The 23,492-nt window shown below is 46.5% G+C and overlaps 9 protein-coding genes across 11 annotated transcripts; 5 read left to right on the forward strand and 4 right to left on the reverse strand.

Annotated features, from left to right (window-relative positions):
* Positions 1–9: 9 nt before the first annotated feature.
* Positions 10–3,884, forward strand: LOC135336268 (disintegrin and metalloproteinase domain-containing protein 10-like). Its single transcript, XM_064532023.1, has 10 exons — positions 10–157; positions 220–340; positions 401–513; positions 575–1,398; positions 1,475–1,643; positions 2,099–2,222; positions 2,299–2,394; positions 2,475–2,768; positions 3,229–3,527; positions 3,579–3,884. Exons 1-10 carry the CDS (start codon positions 100–102, stop codon positions 3,731–3,733), a joined length of 2,253 nt encoding a protein of 750 aa, XP_064388093.1. The 5' UTR covers positions 10–99; the 3' UTR covers positions 3,734–3,884.
* On the reverse strand, positions 3,879–4,655 carry LOC135336275 (uncharacterized). Its single transcript, XM_064532032.1, has 3 exons — positions 4,570–4,655; positions 4,426–4,515; positions 3,879–4,367 (listed from the first exon to the last, which is right to left on the reverse strand). Exons 1-3 carry the CDS (start codon positions 4,651–4,653, stop codon positions 3,879–3,881), a joined length of 663 nt encoding a protein of 220 aa, XP_064388102.1. The 5' UTR covers positions 4,654–4,655.
* Positions 4,656–4,777: 122 nt separating this feature from the next.
* LOC135336273 (uncharacterized) lies at positions 4,778–6,172 on the forward strand. 2 transcript variants are annotated; one of them, XM_064532029.1, is made up of 7 exons: positions 4,778–4,920; positions 4,989–5,085; positions 5,149–5,205; positions 5,259–5,365; positions 5,429–5,458; positions 5,685–5,810; positions 5,860–6,172. In XM_064532029.1, exons 1-7 carry the CDS (start codon positions 4,851–4,853, stop codon positions 6,066–6,068), a joined length of 696 nt encoding a protein of 231 aa, XP_064388099.1. In that variant the 5' UTR covers positions 4,778–4,850; the 3' UTR covers positions 6,069–6,172. The 2 variants fall into 2 exon arrangements, with proteins under 2 accessions (XP_064388099.1, XP_064388100.1); XM_064532030.1 differs by having other exon boundaries at positions 5,685–5,807.
* Positions 6,111–7,271, reverse strand: LOC135336276 (RAB6-interacting golgin-like). Its single transcript, XM_064532034.1, has 4 exons — positions 7,132–7,271; positions 6,906–7,076; positions 6,646–6,786; positions 6,111–6,347 (listed from the first exon to the last, which is right to left on the reverse strand). Exons 1-4 carry the CDS (start codon positions 7,269–7,271, stop codon positions 6,167–6,169), a joined length of 633 nt encoding a protein of 210 aa, XP_064388104.1. The 3' UTR covers positions 6,111–6,166.
* A 5-nt stretch (positions 7,272–7,276) lies between these two features.
* On the forward strand, positions 7,277–10,374 carry LOC135336271 (actin-binding protein WASF2-like). The gene is made up of 8 exons (XM_064532027.1): positions 7,277–7,436; positions 7,491–7,766; positions 7,819–7,927; positions 7,980–8,127; positions 8,217–8,403; positions 8,460–8,644; positions 8,716–8,941; positions 10,077–10,374. The coding sequence occupies exons 1-8, from the start codon at positions 7,277–7,279 to the stop codon at positions 10,229–10,231; spliced, it is 1,446 nt and encodes a 481-aa protein (XP_064388097.1). The 3' UTR covers positions 10,232–10,374.
* An 82-nt stretch (positions 10,375–10,456) lies between these two features.
* On the forward strand, positions 10,457–13,251 carry LOC135336270 (lysosome membrane protein 2-like). Its single transcript, XM_064532026.1, has 8 exons — positions 10,457–10,706; positions 10,760–10,920; positions 10,967–11,126; positions 11,173–11,421; positions 12,144–12,355; positions 12,404–12,690; positions 12,738–12,962; positions 13,007–13,251. Exons 1-8 carry the CDS (start codon positions 10,521–10,523, stop codon positions 13,123–13,125), a joined length of 1,599 nt encoding a protein of 532 aa, XP_064388096.1. The 5' UTR covers positions 10,457–10,520; the 3' UTR covers positions 13,126–13,251.
* A 92-nt stretch (positions 13,252–13,343) lies between these two features.
* LOC135336272 (ankyrin repeat and MYND domain-containing protein 2-like) lies at positions 13,344–15,098 on the reverse strand. Its single transcript, XM_064532028.1, has 10 exons — positions 14,958–15,098; positions 14,832–14,905; positions 14,671–14,778; positions 14,592–14,622; positions 14,270–14,511; positions 13,982–14,160; positions 13,800–13,932; positions 13,688–13,746; positions 13,558–13,642; positions 13,344–13,503 (listed from the first exon to the last, which is right to left on the reverse strand). Exons 1-10 carry the CDS (start codon positions 15,037–15,039, stop codon positions 13,399–13,401), a joined length of 1,098 nt encoding a protein of 365 aa, XP_064388098.1. The 5' UTR covers positions 15,040–15,098; the 3' UTR covers positions 13,344–13,398.
* Positions 15,099–15,151: 53 nt separating this feature from the next.
* On the forward strand, positions 15,152–19,537 carry LOC135336267 (scaffold attachment factor B2-like). Of its 2 annotated transcripts, none has more exons than XM_064532021.1 (12): positions 15,152–15,349; positions 15,407–15,466; positions 15,523–15,595; positions 16,068–16,587; positions 16,842–16,926; positions 16,975–17,121; positions 17,174–17,349; positions 17,397–17,742; positions 17,865–17,980; positions 18,052–18,274; positions 18,377–18,919; positions 18,993–19,537. In XM_064532021.1, the coding sequence occupies exons 1-12, from the start codon at positions 15,200–15,202 to the stop codon at positions 19,410–19,412; spliced, it is 2,859 nt and encodes a 952-aa protein (XP_064388091.1). In that variant the 5' UTR covers positions 15,152–15,199; the 3' UTR covers positions 19,413–19,537. The 2 variants fall into 2 exon arrangements, with proteins under 2 accessions (XP_064388091.1, XP_064388092.1); XM_064532022.1 differs by having other exon boundaries at positions 17,406–17,742.
* Positions 19,485–21,564, reverse strand: LOC135336277 (UDP-N-acetylglucosamine transferase subunit ALG13 homolog). The gene is made up of 4 exons (XM_064532035.1): positions 21,425–21,564; positions 21,214–21,364; positions 20,905–21,043; positions 19,485–19,686 (listed from the first exon to the last, which is right to left on the reverse strand). The coding sequence occupies exons 1-4, from the start codon at positions 21,506–21,508 to the stop codon at positions 19,575–19,577; spliced, it is 486 nt and encodes a 161-aa protein (XP_064388105.1). The 5' UTR covers positions 21,509–21,564; the 3' UTR covers positions 19,485–19,574.
* Between the last annotated feature and the right edge of the window lie 1,928 nt (positions 21,565–23,492).

Below are 23,492 nucleotides of genomic sequence, written 5' to 3' on the forward strand. Positions count from 1 at the left end.
AGGGGGAGGGGCTGGCAAACCATAACATTGCAAGCAAGGCGCTAGGCGAGAAAGCCATCGAGGGTAAAGACAGAGCTAGCTAGAGATCTATAGCTAGTCATGATTCTGTTGGTACTGACTGTGTTCCTCACTCTGACAACCTCCACTTGGGCCGCTGGTGAGTGTGTAGCGCTATTAGCTATTATGTGGAATATTATCTATGTACATATACGTACATAGAGGTACCTAAGGCTGGAGCTGACATTGATGCCATCCTTTACTACGAGCCACTCACTCAGGCTAACACAAGAGTGACTAGAGAGGCAGACATTGCACACCTTCACCTAACTGCCTTCAATAGGTGTGCCCCCCCCCCCCCCCCCACACACACACACACACACATGCATTAACTTTTTTACAGGACGTTTAGTGCCAAGCTGCTGCCATCACGAGAAGTGTTTCACCCTCAGGCACGCTTTATGTACCTAGGGCAACCAATACAGCCACTCACATTTTACAAGGGAAAATTAAACGGTTAGTTTCACTTCCTTATTCAGTGTACAATAAGTTGATGTGCTCCTCTTATGGTATACAGAGGAAGCACACTCTTCTGTAAAAGGCCACCTGGTCAATGGTGTGTTTGATGGCATTATAACATCTCAAGGTGTTGAATATCATGTGGAGGCAGCGGACAAGTTCTTGCAGAGTCCATCTTTCCATTCTCTCATGTACAGAGCTACTGATGTCACTCCACCGACTGCAGGAGGTTGTGGAACTAAACGAAAGCTCGTAGAGAAACTCTCACGCACACAATCCACTGCAAGACCCACTCGAGACAAGCCTGGTCACTATGGCAACGATCGGCACACACGAGCATCGACAGCTAATGGAAATAGGTTTTGTCAGATGTTGATTGCAGCAGATCACTTGTTCCTGGAGAGTATCGGAGGTGGGAGCATAGCTGCAGCTATGAGCGAGATGGTTACTATAGTAACACAAGTACAGGACATATTCAGAGTGACTGACTTTGATGCTGATGGCACTGCTGATGGTATCATACCTCTAATAGCACGTGTGGAGGTGATGGGTCTAAACACTCCTGGATATAGATTCAGTAATCCATCACTAGCTGTCGGTGAATACCTCGACTTGTGGTCCCAGATCAACCACGAAGAGTTTTGTTTGGCTCTGTTGTTCACTTACAGGGACTTTAGTGATGGTGTGCTTGGTCTTGCGTGGGTGGCACAAGCTACTGGTGGGAATAGTGGGGGTATATGTGAGGAGAGAGTCACACTCAATGTAGGACCACGCTATCTCAATACTGCCATTGTCACCATGCTCAACTTTGGACGCAGACAACCTCGCTCTGTAACTGTCATCACCACAGCTCATGAGATAGGACACAACTTTGGCTCTCCCGTAAGTTTAACTCTCTCTTTGTGTGTATTGTGTGTACTGTGCATTGTGTGTACTGTGTACTGTGCATTGTGTGCAGCATGATCCTAGTACCACCGAGTGTGCTCCTGGTTTATCTGGTGATGGAAACTTCCTTATGTTCCCTCAAGCCACTGATGGAGCTCAGAGTAACAACAACAACTTCTCACCATGTTCAAGAAGAAGCATTCTGCCAGTACTTCAAAGCTCTGGGTCATCATGCTTTGATGGTAAATAGTGCTGTGTGGTCAGTGGGTATGTGGTGTGGTTAGTGGGTATGTGGTGTGGTCAGTGGGTATGTGGTGTGTACAGTGGGTATGTGGTGTGTACAGTGGGTATGTGGTGTGTACAGTGGGTATGTGGTGTGGTCAGTGGGTATGTGGTGTGTACAGTGGGTATGTGGTGTGTACAGTGGGTATGTGGTGTGTACAGTGGATATGTGGTGTGTACAGTGGGTATGTGGTGTGAACAGTGGGTATGTGGTGTGGTCAGTGGGTATGTGGTGTGTACAGTGGGTATGTTGTGTGGTCAGTGGGTATGTGGTGTGAACAGTGGGTATGTGGTGTGGTCAGTGGGTATGTGGTGTGAACAGTGGGTATGTGGTGTGGTTGCATGTTATGTGTCTAGTCTCTGTACAATGTACTCTAGATGAATGATGATACATGACTTACTGATATTTGTACAGCTACTGGTACCTTCTGTGGTAATGGACTAATGGAACAGGGGGAGCAGTGTGACTGTGGTGATACTTGTGCCACTGATCCCTGCTGTACTACCAACTGTACACTCACTCAAGGAGCTGTATGCAGGTAGCCACACCCACACCACACACACCACACACACACACACACCCACTAGCTCTCATTATCGTGTGCATGTGCTTAGTCCCTCACAGATCTGCTGCAATGATCAATGTCAGTTCAGAGGGAATGAAACGGAATGCAGGGCTGTAACTGAATGTGGAACAAGTGTCAATTGCACGTATCCTATTACAATACAATCACTACACATGCCATTCAATATTATAATTAGTGATGATTTTCTTGACCTTATATTACTAGTGGCACGACTGCCACATGTGGTCCCCCTGATGAGAGGGATGGAGTTAGCGCTCTGTGCAATAACAACATGAACTTCTGTGTGCGTGGAGTGTGTTCAGGATCAGTGTGTGTACGTGGAGGTCTGGCTGACTGTCAGTGTACACTAGTGGAGAGTGAGAGATGTGATGTGTGCTGTGTATTCAATGGAGTATGCACCTCTACCGTATCCACTAATATCCCTGGCGTTATGAGCCAAGTACGTGATAGTGGGAGATCATGTAACAATCTGACAGGCTATTGTGACAGCAACCGAGTGTAAGCACATCACACACACACACACACACACACACACACACACACACACACACACTACTATCTAACTAATGCCTGGTGCCTAATTTTAAGAAGAGGTTATGGCCTTGGTTATTTTAAGTTTTGTGCATTGACAGCCTCCCTCAAGGTCAGATTTAGTTTACACAAAATGTACACAGCCAAGTTGAAGTATTACAGCAGCCGATATCAAGTCTAAGATAAGTTCTATACTTTATGTCAGCATGACCTTGAAAGACTCTTTAACCCATCATTCTCGGCTCTCAAGGATGGGCATCTGTCTATACCTGTATGGTTTTGTGTTGTCTGTTTACTGTAGTTCCGAGATTTTTGCACTTTCTATCATAAATTTCCGATGCCAACCATAAGAAGTTTGAGCTAGTGTACAGTTGACGCATTTCACCAACCTTATTTTTCACCTCAAACACACATACACACTATGTAGGTGTCAGGTTGTCGACAATGAGCGCACACTAAATGACCTCCTTGACCTCTTCACTCTGGAAACTCTTACAACCATTGTCGCCTGGCTCTCTGCCTATTGGTACATTCCAGTGGGTGTCATAGTAGGAATAGCCATTCTCATCATTCTCTTGCAAGTCACTTATCGCCGGAGGAAGCCCATCAAGCGTCGTTTCAGTCAAGCTCGTAACTCAATGCGTCGTGGGGGCATGGCACAAGCACAGGCTGGAGGCGTGGCACAAAGAGACAACAGACCACCCCCTCAGAGAAATATCTCCCCAAGTAAGTCCCCCTAATACCACATGTTACTATGACAACCCTGTTACTATATAGGAGAGGCTTTGACGCGTCTGAGTCATTTCTTCCCAACTGCTGACAGAGCAGTTATTCAAAATGTTGTTGACAGTGCTCGAAGTGAGTCTAAAGCTGTTAAGAAGCTGTTGAAGAATGGCTACCCAATGAAGCGTGTACCCATCCCAAGAGCTTAGCAATCATAATGTGAATGTGATCACACTTTTAAACACTTTTTATATGTAATAATGAAGTCATGATGTACAACAATGAACGTGAAATATGCTGATTCAAGTGATTTTGTTGATTTGTTATTTATTGCTAAACTGTCTGTTGATCCTTTCATGATATTGTTTGTACACTGGGTAGCAAGAAGTCCCTCGGATAATGGTTGTTAGGATGGCTAGGGTTGTAATGGAAGCTCTGCTTGGCCCACTCTTGTGCCAGTAGACAGTGTCCAGGGGGAGGAGACTTTGGGGGTCTGCTGTTCTTGAAACGAGAGTTAAGAACTTTGGCTTTGTGGAGCATTTCTCTGAACACCTTACGCCCTGAGGGCACTGCTTTGTGTGGCTTCTTTATGGTGGTCTTGAGCTTCTTGCTAGGTCTGCATAGTGAGGGGGTCTCAATGGTATCTATAATGAGCTGTACAGAGGTCTCTGAGACTCGACCAGAGCAGGGTAGGGGGAGGGGAGTAGAGGTAGCACCCCCTCCAACAACACGGCAAGGGAGGGGAGTAGAGGTAGCACCCTCTCCAACAACGTGGCAAGGGAGGGGAGTAGAGGTAGCACCCCCTCCAACAACAACATGCTCACAGTGAGGCAAGATGGGGCTCTGTGTACAAGGGAAGCAAGTCAAGGGTGGTACTACACACACACACTAACACTCTCACCGCATCAATATGGTGGAAGTACTGCTCCAGGAGTAGTGAAGTAGAGGGTGTTTGTGTTTGGACCCTGCGGCCAACCTCACAGCAGTACTCCTGAAAGCAATGCAATAATTATATAGCTGTGCATAAGACACGCAAAAGCAGTACATTACTGTCCTCCGTGTCTGTGAGCCCTCTCAGCTCTGAGGAGAGACTAGCAGTCAGTTGTTGTAATCTCTTGTTTCCCTGCATCACTGCACTAGAGCTCCACCTGTCTCTGCACATGCGCAAGAGCCTCGATCTATACATGCGGCCTCTAATCGACGATGATGAACTCTCCCCTACTGGCAGCTTGCATGCTGACTCAGCTATCACATGCTTTAGATATTAGGTGGGTGTGTCCTTACCTAGCTAGCTAGCTAGTATGTGTATGTCTTCTCGCTACTAAGATGTCTCTGTTAAGTCCTCAGTCTGCAGACAACTCTCTAGAGGCCAAGGTGGTGGTCCTCGGCTCTCAAGGTGAGTCATGCACGGACCGTGCTAGGTAGCTCACACACTCAGTCAGTACTGTCTCTATTGTTGTGTAGGTGTAGGCAAGACATGTCTTGTGTTGAGACATGTGAGCAACACATTCTCTCAGAGCGTGAGTCCCACCATTGGAGCAAGCTTCTTCAACTTCTCCATGTATGTCCCCCTCCCACACACACACACACACACACCCACTCTCCTTCCACACCACACACACAGGACAGTGAACGGCTATCGTATCAAGCTACAGCTCTGGGACACTGCTGGGCAAGAGAGGTGACTACACTCACTAAGTAGATATTAACTAATGGATGTTATTATTGTGACAGGTTTCGCTCCATGGCTCCGATGTACTATCGCCGTGCCAACGCGGCTCTCATAGTGTATGACATCACTCAAAAGAGAACATTTGATGAAGCCAAGGAATGGGTCAGAGGTAAGCACCTAACCCGCCCCTCCGCTAGTATCACATGACCTCTCTCCCTGTGTGTGTGTGTAGAGCTGGAAAGCAAGGTGGACTCAAATCTTGGTAAGCGTATAGAGCTAGCCCCCCTCCAACTTTTTCTTTTTTTTAATAGCCCCCCGCTTCAGCAGAGTATTTACATTTTTCCAGATCAGTAGTAAACACTGCATGTACCTGTACAGTACTAGATGCACTGCACGTGTGTGTGTGGTGTTAGCCCCTCCCCCTCCAGCACTGCACGTGTGTGTGTGTGTGTGTGTGTGGTGTGTAGTGTTAGCCCCTCCCCCTCCAGCACTGTGTGTAGTGGGGAACAAGTGTGACCTGGCTGGTGAGAGAGAGGTGTCTAGAGAACAAGGACTGGACTTTGCTCATCAGATAGGAGCCATGTTCACTGAGACCTCTGCTGCACATAACAGTGGTGAGGACTCCCCCCTCACTCACTCACTCACGCATTGTATTGTACTTAGGTGTGAAGGAGGCTTTCCTGAAAGTGGCGCAAGGTGTGATAACGCTGCATCAGCATAACCAACTACATAGAGATGCTGTTGACAGCTTCACTCAAGGAACGGTCAGCAGAACATTCAATGCAGTGCCTCAAGAACCAACAGACAATGTTCATGTCCATAGCAACCCCACACCCACTAATGGCGGACTCTTGTCTAGATGTTGTTCATAGTCACCATTTTATTACCATTATTATTATGTGTGTTTGTGTGTCAGATATAATAATAATTTATTGTCAGAATTGAGATTGAGAAATAAAATATACAATTATTAAGATTGTTGGTGAATGTCTAATTGGGTCATGAGGCTGGACAGTTTGCCAGCTTTTCTTTGTTCGTTCTCTTGAATGACGGTACACAAATGCTGAGACAGCAAATCCTTCTTCTCTTGGCAAGTGGCTAGGGCTAGTTTGGCAGACACATATTCTGTTTCAGCTTGTTCAAACCTTAGCCTGCATGAGGGAATGACAGACGCTAATAACACCATTATAATTATTATCACCATTAGATAGGCCTTTCAAAAGATTTAGCTCAAGCTACAGGCTCTCAACGGCTGAAAAATGCATAACGCCTTTGCTTTTGCTAAAATTGCTGGATTTCGTACTATTAAAACACAGAACTTGAGAGCTACTGCACGTTGTAAAAAACGGCTGAGCTAGCTATTGCTTTTGTTGAAATTGATAGATTTTGACCGCATACAGAACTTATTTAAATACACAACGACAGCCCTCACTGATCTACAAGGCTCACTTGGCAAGTGTGTAGTCTTTGGATGCTGTCTCTATCTTATCCCTGAGAATGGCCACATCTTTGGTGACCAGTTGATCCAATCTCTCCAGCTCACTCTTGACTCCCGCTAGTTTACTAGACTCTGCCTGACTTTGCTGGTACCTGCGCGGTGTTTGTGTGTGTGTGTGAGGGGGCGTGTGGTGTGTGTGCTTGTGAGGGTGTGTACTTGTGAGGATGTGTGTGTGTGTGTGTGTGTGTACTTGTAAGAGGTTGTGGCGTACCTCTTGACAAGGGCATCCTCAAGGACCTTCTTCTTCTTTTTATTTGCTTCCTCCATTTCTTGTCGACGTCTCAGTTGTTGTTCAAACAACTCTCCTGGCTCCGGAAGATTTACCAACTCGTCCTTTGGTGCCTCCTCATTCTTCTGAGGCAGTTTCTTTGCTTCTGATAGACTGTATTCACATGCAAGGCCATTAAATGGCCGTCTCATGGGATGCTGATACATACCTGTGTTGTACACCTCTAACAGACTCTTGTTCGGATCCTGGACCACTTGAGGGGCTAGAGGAGGTATTTGTCTTTAGTCCCTGTAATTCTCTATCGCTAAAGCCACTCCAAGTTCCCACATCAAGCCTTCGTATTTCCATCACTAATGGCGAAGGCAAAGCTAAGAGTAAGAACGGTAAAGATCATCAATGCTGATAAACTGGTAAAGGTCCTTCAATGTTCCTTGTTTGGACACCACGCCCTGTCATCTTTCATTAATGTCAACAAACCAAGTAGCTACGCTATCAAGACCTGTACACCCGCTGGTGAGTTATAGTCACATGGTGGTGGTTGGTGTGTTACTCTCCCCTCCCCTACAGACATCATGCCTCTAGTGAAGCGGCTTATAGAGCCAGTGTACATAGCCAGGTCTATACTCAACAAGCAAGTACGCAATGAGTTAGAGGGTGTGACTGTCAACTCCCTCGCTGGAGTTATACAGCAGCTCAGCTCTATCTCTAAACATGCAGAGGACCTCTTCGGAGATTTGGTCAATGAAGCTAGCTCGATATTCCAGCGCTCCACTCGACTAAGTCAGCGCGTACAGACATTGTATGAAAAGACCTCTCAACTCGACTCTGCTGTCAAGGAAGAAGGTACATATAATTATAATAGTAACTTGTTGTACACGTTGGTTGGTTGGTACAGTCACGGTGGAGGACTTCAGTCTCATGACACACTTCAAGAGCAAGCGTCAAGAAGAGCAACAAGTGCTCAATCCTAGCACTCTCCCACAAGCTCTCAAACTAGTGTACAGGTTCGTATACGCACGCCCACATGCTTGTGTGATAAGTGTGTGTTGTGTGCAGCTCGTGTGATCAGCCGCCAGCCCTCTCCAAGTTCACTCCATATCGAGATGATGGTAAAGATGGTATCAAGTTCTACACAGACAGGAACTATTTCTATGACCTCTGGGTCCAGCAACAAACCCAGGCCATCAAAGATCGCAAAAAGAGGGTACGTGTGTGTATGTGGTGTGGGCGTGTGTGTATGTTGTATGTTGTGTGGGCGTGTGATGACTGCTCTCTGTATCTGTATAATTGTAGGAGAAAAAGAAACGTCGTCGTCGTGACAACCAGCCGACCAAAAAGGTCCGTGGAGTACAGAAGAAGAAGTTTGCTGCTGTTGATGCGGAGTTCGTTACTGGGGAAACCATACGTGTGTCTGAGGTCCCTTCAGAGGTTGCCAGGGCAACAGAACCACCCCCACCAGTACAGCCGAGCACAGCTCAAGGTGTGTGTGTGTGTGTGTGTGTGTGGGCGGTACTGACAGTGTTTCCATTTATTCAGAGCATCGTCCCATCTCTGGACCTCCCCCTCCGCCTCCTCCACCAGAGCCAACAGCCGCTGCTTACGGTGGTGCCCCCACAGCTCCACCACCCCCTCCACCCCCGGCACTTATAGGAGGGGGTGGCATGGTACCGCCCCCTCCTCCACCAATGGCCAACTCACCAGCACTGGCTCATTCTGCCTATGTAAGTATCACTAATCACACATTTTGTTCAAGAATGGACCACCATCACTATACACACACACACACACACAGCCTCCTTACAGTGCCCCGCCCCCTCCACCACCGGCACTGGTTCCCATGGCTCCTGCCCCGCCCCCACCACCAGTAGGACCAGCTGCTCCGCCCCCTCCACCTGTCCCCAGCCTTGGACCGCCCCCTCCTCCACCACCCGGACTATCAGTTGCCATGGTTGCCCCTGCACCAATCAGAACACCTGAACCAGATCCTCGCCAAGACTTACTCACTGCAATCATGATGGGTAATAATTAGAGTTAGGAGTAAGAGTTAGGAGTATGTACAATTACGTATTTTGTAGCCCCTTTGATATAAGATCAAGTAATTTATTTTGGGCCCAAATTAATGTTCCATGTTCTGAAAGAAAGAGTGGGCTGATGATTTTTGTCTCATTCAATTAGGATTTTCTGAAAGCTTAGAAAAAAATAGTTCAAATGGTGTCATCAAAAATCGTATTTGAGAGATGAAAGTATTTGCCAATTTGGCGATACCATGAATAATAATAGCCCATGGTCCAAGGCGGAAAAATGACAAATTAGGGCCCGATTGGATTGCAACACATCATTTGAAAGGTCTCTTTCTAAGCTTTCAGAAAATCATAAAATTTTTGACATTGGATCCACAGAATTCAAGTTATAGCAGCTGAAAGAGTCCCCGAACCATTGATTAAATTGTGGATCTTTCAACAGCCATTAACTTGAGTACCGTTCATCCAATGTCAAAAATATTATAATTTTCTGAAAGCTTAGAAAGAGACCTTTCAAATGATGTGTTTCAATCCAAAACTTCTTTGGAGCCTAAATTTGACATTTTGCGGCCTCGGACCATGGGCTATAATCCATGGTATCGCCAAATTGGCAAATACTTTTATCTCTCACATACGAAGTTTGATGACACCATTTGAAAGGTCTTTTTCTAAGCTTTCAGAAAATCATAAAATTTTTGACATTGGATCCACAGAATTCAAGTTATAGCAGCTGAAAGAGTCCCCGAACCATTGATTAAATTGTGGAGGGGGAACATCTTTCAACAGCCATTAACTTGAGTACCGTTCATCCAATGTCAAAAATATTATAATTTTCTGAAAGCTTAGAAAGAGACCTTTCAAATGATGTGTTTCAATCCAAAACTTCTTCGGAGCCTAAATTTGACATTTTTCGGCCTCGGACCATGGGCTATATATAATCCATGGTATCGCCAAATTGGCAAATACTTTTATCTCTCAAATACGAAGTTTGATGACATGGTTTAGGGGATTTTTTCAGCTGCCATAACTCAAATTCCGTGGATCTAATGTCAAATTTTTTAGGACTTTGTTGCCCTTTGAAAGGAGTATCTAGTGATGTGTTTAGATCAGTCCCTACTTCTCCCTTGCTCAGGTAAGAAGCTTCGTAAGGTGGAGCATAAGGACGAGGTGAAGATGCAAGAGTATGGAACAGATGTAGCGTCCATTCTCAAGCGCAGGATTGTGATGGAAGTGAGCGACTCTTCTGATGATAGCAGCAGTGACACCGATGGCTCTTGGTCTGATTAGAATATTGTGTGGACTATACAATAATATAGTGTGTAGTAGTTTATAGCTAGAGATTGGAACCAAAGAACTAGTTACCTCTGTAGCAGATAGATTGTTTTGTTGGATTTCTTGTGTACACTGTAGATCTGTATTTTGCTAAAGAATTGGCGGCGATAAATTGAGGGGGTTTGTCTCGAGGTATACTTATCATAGCAGTTGATATTCTGATGAGTCAGCAGTTAAATCACATGTTCTTTTGTGGTAATAAAAAGAGGGTGTGTGCCACCTGTGCTATACTTTATAGATAATTATGTCTAGTGAAGAGTCTGAGTTGATTCAGATGGCTGGTGATGGCTCTGTCAAAAAGAGGAATGGTCAGTGTTGCTGTGTGGGTGTGTGTAGTGTGCTGTTAGTGATAGCTCTGCTGGTGTGTGCTGCCACTCCCCCACTGTATGTGGAGGTCATTCAACCATACTACAACCAAATGATTGACGAGGTACGTATTGACTGCAGCCCACCTCTCTATAACCCAGCCCACCCATTATGTAGAACGTTCTGCTAACGAACGGTTCTGTTGGACTGTCCCAGTTTGTGTCGTCCAAAGCACCTCTCTATTCCAGCTACTATATCTTTAGTCTGAGCAATCCTGATGCCGTCAAGAGTGGTACTGCCAAACCACTACTCAACCAAGTCGGACCCTTTGTCTACAAGTAGGTCCTCCTGGTCTGAGTGTGTGTGTTGACTCTTATTGCACAGAGAGAACAGGACCAAGACCAACCTCTCCTGGGAGGGGGGGGTCAGTGGAGATGAGGTGCTCAAGTTTGACCTGCTTATCAACTACACGTTTCAACCTCACCTCAGCTATGGCTTCAATCCCACCACCACTAAGATCACCTGCGTTAACCTGCCCCTAATAGTGAGTGGGCATGTGTGGAGTGTGTGTGTTATGTGCTTCTGTGTAGGGAGTGCTACGTGAACTGGAGGCTTTGGATAAGAGCAAGAAAAGTGTTAAATACCTTCTAGAGTTAGTGGACTTGGCTATAGAGCATGCTATGTCTGGAGAGGGGCTCTTTGTTACCAAGACTGTCCACGAGTTGCTATGGGGATACAAGGACAACCTACTCTCTGATATCAAAAAAATACAAGATGACGCTAACAAACTCTTTAAAAAAAATTTTACGTTTGTTACGGATGATACGTTTGGATTGGGGGTAAGCAGTGTCTTCACCATTATGTGTATGTATGCCTTGTGTCCTGGGGGTAAGCAGTGTCTTCACCATTATGTGTGTGTGTGTATGCCTTGTGTCCTGGGGGTAAGCAGTGTCTTCACCATTATGTGTGTGTGTGTGTGTATGCCTTGTGTCCTGGGGGTAAGCAGTGTCTTCACCATTATGTGTGTGTGTGTGTGTATGCCTTGTGTCCTGGGGGTAAGCAGTGTCTTCACCATTATGTGTATGTGTATGCCTTGTGTCCTGGGGGTAAGTAGTGTCTTCACCATTATGTGTGTGTGTGTGTATGCCTTGTGTCCTGGGGGTAAGCAGTGTCTTCACCATTATGTGTGTGTGTATGCCTTGTGTCCTGGGGGTAAGCAGTGTCTTCACCATTATGTGTATGTGTGTATGCCTTGTGTCCTGGGGGTAAGCAGTGTCTTCACCATTATGTGTGTGTGTGTGTATGCCTTGTGGGGGGTAAGCAGTGTCTTCACCATTATGTGTGTGTGTATGCCTTGTGGGGGGTAAGCAGTGTCTTCACCATTATGTGTGTGTGTGTGCCTTGTGGGGGGTAAGCAGTGTCTTCACCATTATGTGTGTGTGTGTGTGCCTTGTGGGGGGTAAGCAGTGTCTTCACCATTATGTGTGTGTGTGTATGCCTTGTGGGGGGTAAGTAGTGTCTTCACCATTATGTGTGTGTGTGTATGCCTTGTGTCCTGCAGAAACTGAGCTCGGTTGAGGCTCCTAATAGAGTGTATACTGGAGTGAGTGATGTGCTCAAGGTGGGGCATTATATTGAGTGGAACAATCAGACCAGTATCGCTGGCTGGGGCACACCAACTGCTAGGAAGATACAAGGTACGGGAGGATTCATGTTCCACCCTGGAGTAACTAGGACAGAGAACTTAACATCATTCATCAGTGAACTGTACAGGTGAGCTGTGTACGTGCATTGTTATAATTAGTTACTGCCTTGCAATAGGTCGGGATATTTCTCCTATCGCTATGACAGCAACGTGTATGGAGTTACTTTGTACAACTATTGCCTTCCCAAGGAAGAGCTTCTCAATACAACACAAGACCCTGGTTTCTATGCCAACGGTCCGAGTGGCGTCCTCAACATCACTGCAGTGGCCCCAGGTCATGTGCCATTGTTCATATCTAAGCCCCACTTCCTTGATGCTGATGCAGACTATCTGGCCAATGTGTCAGGTCTCCATCCCAACAGGGCTGAGCATGAATCCCATGTCGGTGTGGAGCCCATCACAGGTAACCAGTGCTGTGTGTGCGTGTGTGTACTTTCTTTGTGTGTGCAGGCGAGGTGTTGGACGCTGCCAAGAAGCTCCAAATCAACTTGAGGCTCACACGATTCTCTGCCCTACCCCACCTCTCCTCTCTGAGGGACCTCACCATGCTGCCTGTGTACTGGGTGGCTCAGACTGGGAAAATACCCTCTGATCTAGCTCAACAGTTTAGCTCCACAGTGTACGGTGCTGAGGAGGAGATTAGTGGAGGAGTGTACGGAGTGATAGGCGTCTCTGGTAAGCTAATCTGTTGGTCCATGCCCACACTGCCCCCCCTGCAGGTCTAGTGGCGTTGGTGTGTGCTGTGTGTTTAGTGGGTGTACTTGTGTCCATGTTCAAAAGATCTAAAACTCAGAGGAGAGGGAGGAATATTGATGAATCATCTCCACTCCTTCATTAACTCCCCTCATGCTTGTGTTGTGTTGACTGCTTGCAATTGTGTTTTTATGGACTTAATTAAATCATTTGTGTGAACTGGACTGTATCATGTGATGAAAATTTTGGAAACCCCAGGCTGGGAATCGAACCCTTATCAACGTCACCGGAGTTTGTTACTTATGCCACACACGACCATTGTGTGTTCGTAGACGATCATTGCCAATTTCACTATCTAATATCTTCACAAAAATCAATACAGCCATGGATATATCAAAGGAGTGGTACATGATCATGACTAGGGGCTAGGGTTAGTATTGGCTGAGGTCCACTTCTTGCACAGCTTCTTATGATTTCCAGTTGTCCAGGCCAGCCTCTGACAAGCCACTCCACAATAGAACACCTACAGAGGACCGGGAGGTATTGTACTATTGACAAGTACAAGCTCTATAACTACCAGCTTGCACTGTGTGCATTTCTTGAGGCCAGAGCTAATGGTCCCACAAGTAGCACATTTCTCTTCTCTCTCCCCATCAGCCACACTGAAGGACTATCACATGAGCACATTCTAACACATGACACCTCACCTTGTCTTCTCTCCCACAATGACTGATGTGAACAGTGATAGAGCACTCGGAGGACCACCCTAATAATAGAACACACACGATGATAAACACACACTAATGAAGGGATACGTACTGGCTCCACTCTGGCCAGGGTGGACACTAGCTGCTTGAGGAGTACACTATGAATGTGTGGGAAGTCTCTCAGACATTGCCTCAATACACGATCCAGCTCAACAGGCACACCAGTAGCACTAAAGGTCAGGAGTCTATCAGAGAGGAAGGTACACTTACACACATGGCATTGATACTACCCACCTCTTGAGCAATGATGGAGAACCATCCTGTACAGTGTGGCGTAGTAAGAAGCTCATGTAGTGAGCTTTGAGTGAGAGTGATTCATTCTCAGCAGTTAGTCTTTCCCTACACACATTCTCCAGTACTCTCTCTACAGCAGTGAATGACTGACACAGCTCAGGACTAAACCTCTGTACCAACTGTGAGAGGCATTAGTGTGTACAGTGAGAGGGCTGGCATTAGTGTGTACAGTGAGAGGGCTGGCATTAGTGTGTACAGTGAGAGGGCTGGCATTAGTGTACGGCTTACATGTACTGGGTGGATGTGTGTGGTTGATAACAGCTTGTGGAGTTGGTGGGACAAGTGGAGAGGTAGCTTGGCTTTACTAGTGTAGGCCTGGAGCTCAGATAGAGGAAAGTAGTTGTTGATGACTTGCACACAATCATGTTGTCCCACAAAGGCTCCTAACTGAGAGGCTGTTTTGCCAATCTTGTTGAGGGTGGTGGTTGTAGCTCCTGCCTCCAACAGCTGATCCACAACCTCACTCTGACCTGTATAGCAGCTCACACACACGCGCACACGGACACACGCACACGCACACACGCACACACACACACACTAGTAGACTTACCGGCAATGGTAGCAAACATGAGTGGAGTGTACTGTATGGGAAGCATTGCATACATGCACACAGACACTGACTCTCTTACCCCATCACTCTCCTGCTGACTGTTGACATTAGCCCCTCTCTCCAGGAGTAGGGACACTCCACCAGTGTGCCCTCTATATGCACAATGCATGAGCCCTGTCATACCTCCCTACACACACACAAGGGTACACCATCACAGTAGTGGTATGTTAAAGACCTTACCTTGTCAGGAGTGTCTACTTGCTCACAGAGGGATAGTGATGTCCTCAGATCCTCCAAACAGAACGTCTCCTTGTCTACACGTACACACACACTCACTGACGGCTCTGATAGTCTTAAAAAACTCACCAGAAGAGCAAATGTCCAACAACTTTACTCCAGCCATGTCTCTCCAACTTTTTAAGTTTAAAATTTTCTTTTGAATTCGCATAATTAGTCTCAATTAAAACTCTCTCTCTTCTAACTAATTCCTTTTTCTTTGTAGCCTCTCATTTCATTTCTCGAGGCTAACAAGGTGCGCATGCGCGCTCTTGTCTGTAGATCTACACGTGTGTTGTTCTCACTATCCATAATTATTCATTGCTCTCAAAATGGCTGAGATTATTTTAGATGGTCGAAACATTTCAGAGCTTAAAGTCACCGAGCTAAAGGATGAACTGGAAAAGAGAAGACTTCCCAAGAAAGGCGTCAAGACCGTCCTTTTGAACAGATTACGAGCCAGTATCCTCAAAGAGCTGGAGGTATTATGAAGAGTTGATAGTGTTGTACTATTGTGAGATGTGTCCAATGTATTGTAGACTGTTCCTGATCCTGAGGAGGCGGACCTGGAAGGGGAGGATGAGTGTAGTGTAGACCAGGTAATGGCCCCTCATCTATACACTCCCTGCTTTAGACTAACCCTACTCCCCCACAGAGCGAGGAGGTCACTGTGACTGAGGCTCCACCTACAGACACAGCAGACACAGTAGAGGAGGAGATGAGTGGAGGTGGGTAGTGTAATATTGTTAGTCCAATGCTCTAATAGTTGTGGGACTGCCAGTAATCACAACCAGTTGATCTCACCACGATAATAAATAAACTCAAGTTGTGTCGTGTGTACTGCCTCTGTGGGTAGTTAGTGAGCTTCCCCCTGCTGCGTCTGCTCTGTGTACATGGACATAGTCCTTTAATAATGGATGCTCTCGTTTCTAGCTTACTGTTAGCAATCTTCTACTATATTAGACATCTAATGTGTTCCTATTGAACCTGACTCTAGTTAGACTAGCTTCTTCTCTGGATGCTGCTACCTCAACACACTGCCTCTGCTTGCTTGTATTGTAGCTGCTGCTCTGGATGCTGCTACCTCTACACGCTTGATTGTATTGTTAGTAGCTGCTTCACATACTCTCACAAGATTGTGTGTACATTCTCTTCTGTTACTGTGTTTTGCTCTCTCCTCTCTCTCTCTCCAATACAAAGACCCACCGTCCGCTACTAGTGTACCCCCAGAACCAGCCAATCAGATCATAGACACACCCGTTAGTGGTGACTCGTTGGACACATCACATGACGAGCAACTCTTCATCCCATTGGACGACACTAGTCAACGTAGAGAGAGTGTAACCTTTGACTCGAGCTATCAGCCAGAGGGGGAGGAACTATTGTACGAAGGGGACGTGGAGGAGGCTGCAAACGAAGAAACAGAGGCTGTAAAAGCCGAGACCGAGGAGGCAGCAAAAGAAGACACTGAAGCTACTAATAACGAATCTTTAGATGTGGAGACAGCAAATGAAGAATCTGAAGCAACGGTTGTCACGGACGATGTGATGGTAGTAAGCGAAGACGCTAGCGGACTCAAACCAGAGGAGGCAACAAAGGAAGAGAGCAAAGAGGAGGCAACAAAAGAAGATAGCAAAGAGCCGCCTCGGGAAGATATTGTCCAGTTGCACGACACAAGTATGGAGATTGAGTTTGACAAGAAACAACAGAGTACCACCAGGTTAGGTCTCCGCAGATTGCCATGGATGTAGGGGGGTGGGCTCTCTCCGCAGGTTACCATGGATACACGGGGTTGGTCTCTCTCCACAGGTTGTCATGGATGCATGAGGTGGGGTCTCTCCACAGGTTGCCATGGATATGGGGGTGGGCTTTTTCTCTCGACAGTTCATTGCGGCCCACTCATAACTAGCGCATGCAGCGAGTACAATACGCTCACTACCCCGCTGTTGTTGACCCATTGTCCCTCCTCCCCAGTAACAACTGCCACCTCTGGGTGAAAGGTCTCTCCTCCACTGTGCGAGCCAAGGACTTGCAGACACTGTTCACTCCATATGGAAAGGTATTATCACCTTGTATATAACCTTATATATATCAATCTATACGCTAGGTTGTCACAGCTAAAGTGGTTGCTAAGGCACAATCCAGAAGTGAGCGGTTTGGTTATGTTACCATGGCTACAGCGGATGAGGCTCAGAAGAGCATAGCAACGCTTAATGGCACGGAGATCAAAGGTCGAACCATATATGTTGAGTTGGTGAGTGTTCGAATATTGTGTAATGTGTAGTGGAGTACTAACCACCCTACAGGCGACCACGCCCCCTCCAATCAGCGGCCCCTCCCCCAAAGCCCCACCCCCTGGTACACCCACTGACAACAAGCCTAAGCCTAAGCTCGTTAAGAAGACAGAGGTCAAACCAGCGACAATAGCGTCAAGGAAATCCCTCGACTCTACTATTAATAATCGCAAGGTCTCCCCCATCAGGTAACCAAGGTTATCATACTAGCTCTCATTTCATTGGTCCATTTTAGGACTCTTAGTCGTAGCGCTGAGCGGGGGAGAGGACGGTCACCACGGCGATCACCTCCCATGCAGAGACGGTCACCACGGCAATCACCTCCAATGCCAAGGCGGTTGCCACGGCGATCACCTCCAATGTCACGCAGATCACCACGACGATCACCTCCAATGATGCGACGGTCACCACGGCGATCACCACCCCCTCGAAGGTTCAGGAGTCCATCACCTTGTTTCAGGGAACCAGTGCGTAATAGATTAGGTCCAAGAGTGCACATGTCAGACGAGCGTGGACGTGAGGTTGCTATGAGACGCGATGTAGACAGAGGACACAGAATGAGAGAGGAACAGGAACGACAGGTACGCTATTTTGAATCCTTGTAATGTTGAGCAAGGACTGTATAATAATGAAGTATTATGTGCATTTTGTAGAACCCTATGTATTGGTGTGTTTGGATCAGTGATTGCTTAACGTTGTACAGGAGCATCGACTTGCTGCTCAAGAGGCCATGAGACATGCAGAGAGCTTGAGGGCGTGTGCACGTGAACAACAAGAGATGTCTCGTAGAATGGCTGAAATACAAGAGAGAGAAGCAAGGTACGTGAGTGGGTGTATACTTATGTGCTGTGTGTGGGGAGTGGGTGTATACTGATGTTCTGTGTGTACAGGGATCGTGATGCGAGGGAAAGAGCGTTCAGAGAACGTGAGAGAGAGTTGAGGGAGAGAGAAGGCAGGGAGAGACAGAGAAGAGAGGCACTAGAGAAGCAACTCCATGATACAGAGATACGAGTGAGAGAGAGAGAGAGGAAGATGAAGGAGGCTTATGAGCGTGACATGGAAGCAAAGGCTGCCAGAGAAGCTGAGGCCAGGGAATCAGAGGCTAGGATGATTGTGAGTCATGCTGTTCTGTACGACGTATACTGCATCTATAGACACATGCACTAACCTCAGCACCTCCCCCTCATTTGCACGCCACCCACACACTCCACACAGAGTGAGCGACAGAGAGCTTTGCGTGAGAGAGAAAAGCGTCTCAAGGATGAAGCCGATCGTATTGAAGCTGCTAGGAGGTTACAACGTGAGGAGGCAACTCGTCTTCAGAGAGAAAGACAACAAATGGCCTCAGCTGCAGTGGAGAGAGAACGGAAGATTATGGAGGAGAAAAAACGCAAGCAAGAAGAGGAGAAGCAACGATCGAGTGCACGTACCTCACAACCAACCAATCAGAGAGCTCCTCCCCCTAGCAACAGGGCCCCTCCTCCTAGCAACAGAGCCTCTGTCCCCTCCTTTAGACTAGGCAAGCGTGGATTTAACGATGGCAGTAGTTATGATGGTGGGGGGTCCAAGCGCCCTGCTCTTGAGGGTTATCCTAGTGGGGGGTCTCCATCAAATGTTTTCGGACGTTTAGACCCCCTACCCAAGCCTGGTAACCAAGGAGATTATCGTCGTGGCAATGAGGGATTTGAGAGACGTGGTGGCTTCAGTCATGGAGGTGGTCGCTATAGCAACGACAGAGGGAATTCCCCCTATCAGCTGGTAAGTTATTTACTATTTTGAGCTTTTCTAACACTCAATGTCCTGTGCTTGTCATACTGACACACACACACAGGCGTCTAGTGGGTCTGGCCCTTCTCTACACTCCACTCCTGCGTCTATGTACAGCTCTGCTCTGATGGGCGGTGGACGCAAGGCTAATGATGGCGTATCATTAGCAGGGGTCACTCCAGAGGTCATGTCCGCTGCTGCTCAAGTACTACAGAACATCAATAAACAAGTTGGACTGACGAACCTCCCACTACCCAACAGAAGCTCCCCACAAGTCAATATGGCCACTCAACTACAGCAGATAGCAGCAGCTCAGAGGATGGCACCAGCAAGCTTTGAGGGCAGTCCCTACGCTCAGTTTGGATATCCTCCTCCCGGGAAGAAACTGCCGCCAGAGGGAGAGAGGTACAATCGACGAATGGGACGCTCCTCTGGTCACCATGACAACATGTCACATGATCTCTTCAAGAATCCACGAATGTGAACATTAATCGTATAATAATCTAATTAACTGTTGATGCATGCAGTAGTGTTGATAAGTGTATTAATAACAATCTTCTTTGTAACTTTGTTAATAACATTCTTGCCAACTATAATTATTTTGATGAATGATGAACTCTTTATAATACCATATAAGGAAGTAATGTTACGAATGTCCCATAACACTATCTAGGAAGAGTCCAAATTGTGAGGGGTCATTGGGTTCAAACTTCTCAAAGCTCTTGTCCTTAATGTTCAGTATCACATCGTAGAGGGCACTAGTGTGTGGGCGTGTGTGAGGGGGAGGGTGATAACACATGTACAGCTATAGTGTGTGGGCGTGTGTGAGGGGTGGTGATAACACATGTATAGCTATAGTGTAGCTAGTGTGTGGGCGTGTGTGAGGGGTGGTGATAACACATGTATAGCTATAGTGTAGCTAGTGTGTGGGCGTGTGTGAGGGGTGGTGATAACACATGTACAGCTATAGTGTAGCTAGTGTGTGGGCGTGTGTGAGGGGGGGTGATAACACATGTACAGCTATAGTGTAGCTAGTGTGTGGGCGTGTGTGAGGGTGATAACACATGTACAGCTATAGTGTAGCTAGTGTGTGGGCGTGTGTGAGGGGTGGTGATAACACATGTACAGCTATAGTGTAGCTAGTGTGTGGGCGTGTGTGAGGGGTGGTGATAACACATGTACAGCTATAGTGTAGCTAGTGTGTGGGCGTGTGTGAGGGGTGGTGATAACACATGTATAGCTATAGTGTAGCTAGTGTGTGGGCGTGTGTGAGGGGTGGTGATAACACATGTACAGCTATAGTGTAGCTAGTGTGTGGGCGTGTGTGAGGGGGGGTGATAACACATGTAGAGCTATAGTGTAGCTAGTGTGTGGGCGTGTGTGAGGGGGAGGGTGATAACACATGTACAGCTATAGTGTAGCTAGTGTGTGGGCGTGTGTGAGGGGTGGTGATAACACATGTACAGCTATAGTGTAGCTAGTGTGTGGGCGTGTGTGAGGGGTGGTGATAACACATGTACAGCTATAGTGTAGCTAGTGTGTGGGTGTGTGTGAGGGGGTGGTGATAACACATGTACAGCTATAGTGTAGCTAGTGTGTGGGCGTGTGTGAGGGGTGGTGATAACACATGTAAAGCTATAGTGTAGCTAGTGTGTGGGCGTGTGTGAGGGGTGGTGATAACACATGTAGAGCTATAGTGTAGCTAGTGTGTGGGCGTGTGTGAGGGGTGGTGATAACACATGTAGAGCTATAGTGTAGCTAGTGTGTGGGCGTGTGTGAGGGGGGTGGTGTAACACATGTACAGCTATAGTGTAGCTAGTGTGTGGGCGTGTGTGAGGGGTGGTGATAACACATGTACAGCTATAGTGTAGCTAGTGTGTGGGCGTGTGTGAGGGGGGTGGTGTAACACATGTACTAGTGTGTGGGCGTGTGTGAGGGGGGTGGTGTAACACATGTACAGCTATAGTAGCTAGTACCTTGGTGTAGTGTAGAGGAGATGGTCATCATTATACAGCTGTCTGGCTAACTCAGTCTGATGGTTGTTCATCAACTCCTCATTGATGACCACCACCAGTGGCTTGCCCAGTGACAGGCTCTCCACTATACACCCTGCACCTGTAGTCATCACAACATCATCATTATAAAACAGTGTGGGTTGTAATCATTGCGTCCTTAGAACAAAAGTTGGTGTTGTAGCGTACAAATACTTGGCCATTACACTACACACACCACACACACCCTCACACTACACCCACACACACTACACACCCTCACACTACACACACCCCCATGACTGATGATGAGGGAAGCGTTTGTCATGTCCTCTCGTAGTGATGGCTTGTAGCGATACCACTTGACCTCCGACCCCTCTGCTGGAAGGACCTCCCCTCGTCCCAGCTGTATAGTCAGACCAGTGTATCCCAGCCTCCCTAATAACTGGAGGGAGGGGGAAAGTTGGTTATGCCTTTATAAGCTCTGAATTATTGAAGCACTTACGTTTCTAAAGCGTTCCTCAGTTACAGCCTTCACTAGCGCGTCAAAACAAGTGCTCCCTACCGTTACAAACACAGAGGAGCTCATTGTCGCTAATAATCCCTTTTATGCGCGTATATCTAATTAGTGGCACAAACGCCGCGGGCACCGCATAGAAACGTGTTAATCACTTGTGCAAATTTGTTTACCAACAAAGCTCACTAATTATTATCGTTGCTGTTTCCACATCCACCTGAACATTAGTATATAGTTTTTGCACTGGAAGTGGTCTGTAAACTGAATGCAAATAGCAGGACATGTTACCATACCAACACAACACTCTCTGTTTGTTTTGCTGCTAACGTAACCATTACTTGAGTCTAATTATAGGCACAGTATGTTCTTTGAATAACATTACTCACTCATTGGGGACGTACAAAGTGTATATGCAATGCCAGCAGTTGCAATGTTAAAAAGAAAGTGATTGATGGTTGAAAAATGAACCTAATAATTTATCTAGATTTCTACATGATGTATAGAATGAATTATAAAAATCTATAAGCTTCTATGAGTACATGAGTATCTATTGAATGGGGATTCTGAATGCAGTCGCTTGAAACTTCTCCAAGTTCATTGAAAGCAACTAAGCATCCGTTGCATGCCTTGAGTGCGACATGAATGGAGTCAAACACTCTCACAACTTGAAACAGATGGTTGCCATTGGTCGGAGCCTCTAGTTTCAGTTTGCCTTTCGCCAGGTCCATCACTAGAAAACGTCCTCTGAACTTAACACTCTCAAATGTCACTGCTTTTCCATTTTCTTCATTGTGGACAAAGAATCTTGAGTTGCGATCTGTACATGCAGTGGAATAGAATAATATTATGCATAATTGTACAATCGTCCATTGAATGCAATAATAATAGCTATTATACTGTAGCAGTGCTACTTACTCAGTCCAGCAGAGTGTGCATGCAGTCGTCCACTGCGGAACACTGAGAGATACAGTGCAGATCTCTTGGAGAGCACTTGGAACTGAGCTCTTCTAGTAGCTGTTGGTTGTTGCACACTGAGTGCTGTGCAGGCTCCCACTAGCAGCAGCACTGTGCTTAATAGTAGCATTTTCTGGGATCTTGGATTCATGATGGTAGTGGAGTCTTGTCTTGTTTTGGCTCTGTTACAGTTTGCCTTGGCTTTTATATCACTAAAACTGTTGCAATAACATTTCATGTTTTGGAGGGGATTTCAAAAACATCTTTGAAACAGATTAGCTAATGACTTCCACTGAGCATCAAACTTTAATAAATAATTATGGTGTGTACAATTGAACATCATTTATAACTAATATATATACTGATTGACAATGAAGATTGGTGATGACATAATTCTAAAGGGGTGAGAGTGAGTTTATTCTCTGATAGCCACCAGCATGACTCGTGCCTTGTAGAGGTCAAGGTTCTCGCTGCATGGATCCTCTACTAGGCGTCCATTCTCTTCAAATGCTAGGTAGCAGTAGCGGCCATTGCTATGACGAACTCTCAGTACAGTAGAGTAGACAGAGCGTTCGTAATGGTACTCAAAGTGAATGTGAGAGTTTAACTGTGGTATTAATGCACTTCCTGAGCCAGACTCCTCCAGTGTGTAGCTTACAAGGCCAGAGTGCTCGGTCTCTTGTACACTGAGGAACTGTGATAGCTCTGTCAGTCTGCGTATTGTCACTAGACCATCTCCAGCAAAGTCAACCACAAACTGAGTGCTCTCGTCTGCTGTTAAGTCTCCAGCATTAGCAGAGAGCTCTGGTTTGGATTGCACGTAGAAGCCTGTGCTGATACTGAGCAGTCTGGCCTTGCTCATTCTCTGTACAGGAGCGCCACTGCTCATGCTGACTAAAATCATTGCTGTAATGATTGATGCTGCTGCGCTGTACATTGCACTGTTCATTGTTGCTGAAATTGTTGAGATGGGAGATTTGATGCCATCTATCCATCTTACTCATTTATATATAGCAAATGCAAATAAGTTTGTTTTTTCTGCAGTTCCTTTTCAAACAAAATTCTAGGAAATGTTGACACCAGCTCCACATGTCCAGGCAAA

This window comes from Halichondria panicea, chromosome 5, assembly GCF_963675165.1.
Source record: "Halichondria panicea chromosome 5, odHalPani1.1, whole genome shotgun sequence".
NCBI classification, from domain to species: Eukaryota; Metazoa; Porifera; class Demospongiae; order Suberitida; family Halichondriidae; genus Halichondria; species Halichondria panicea.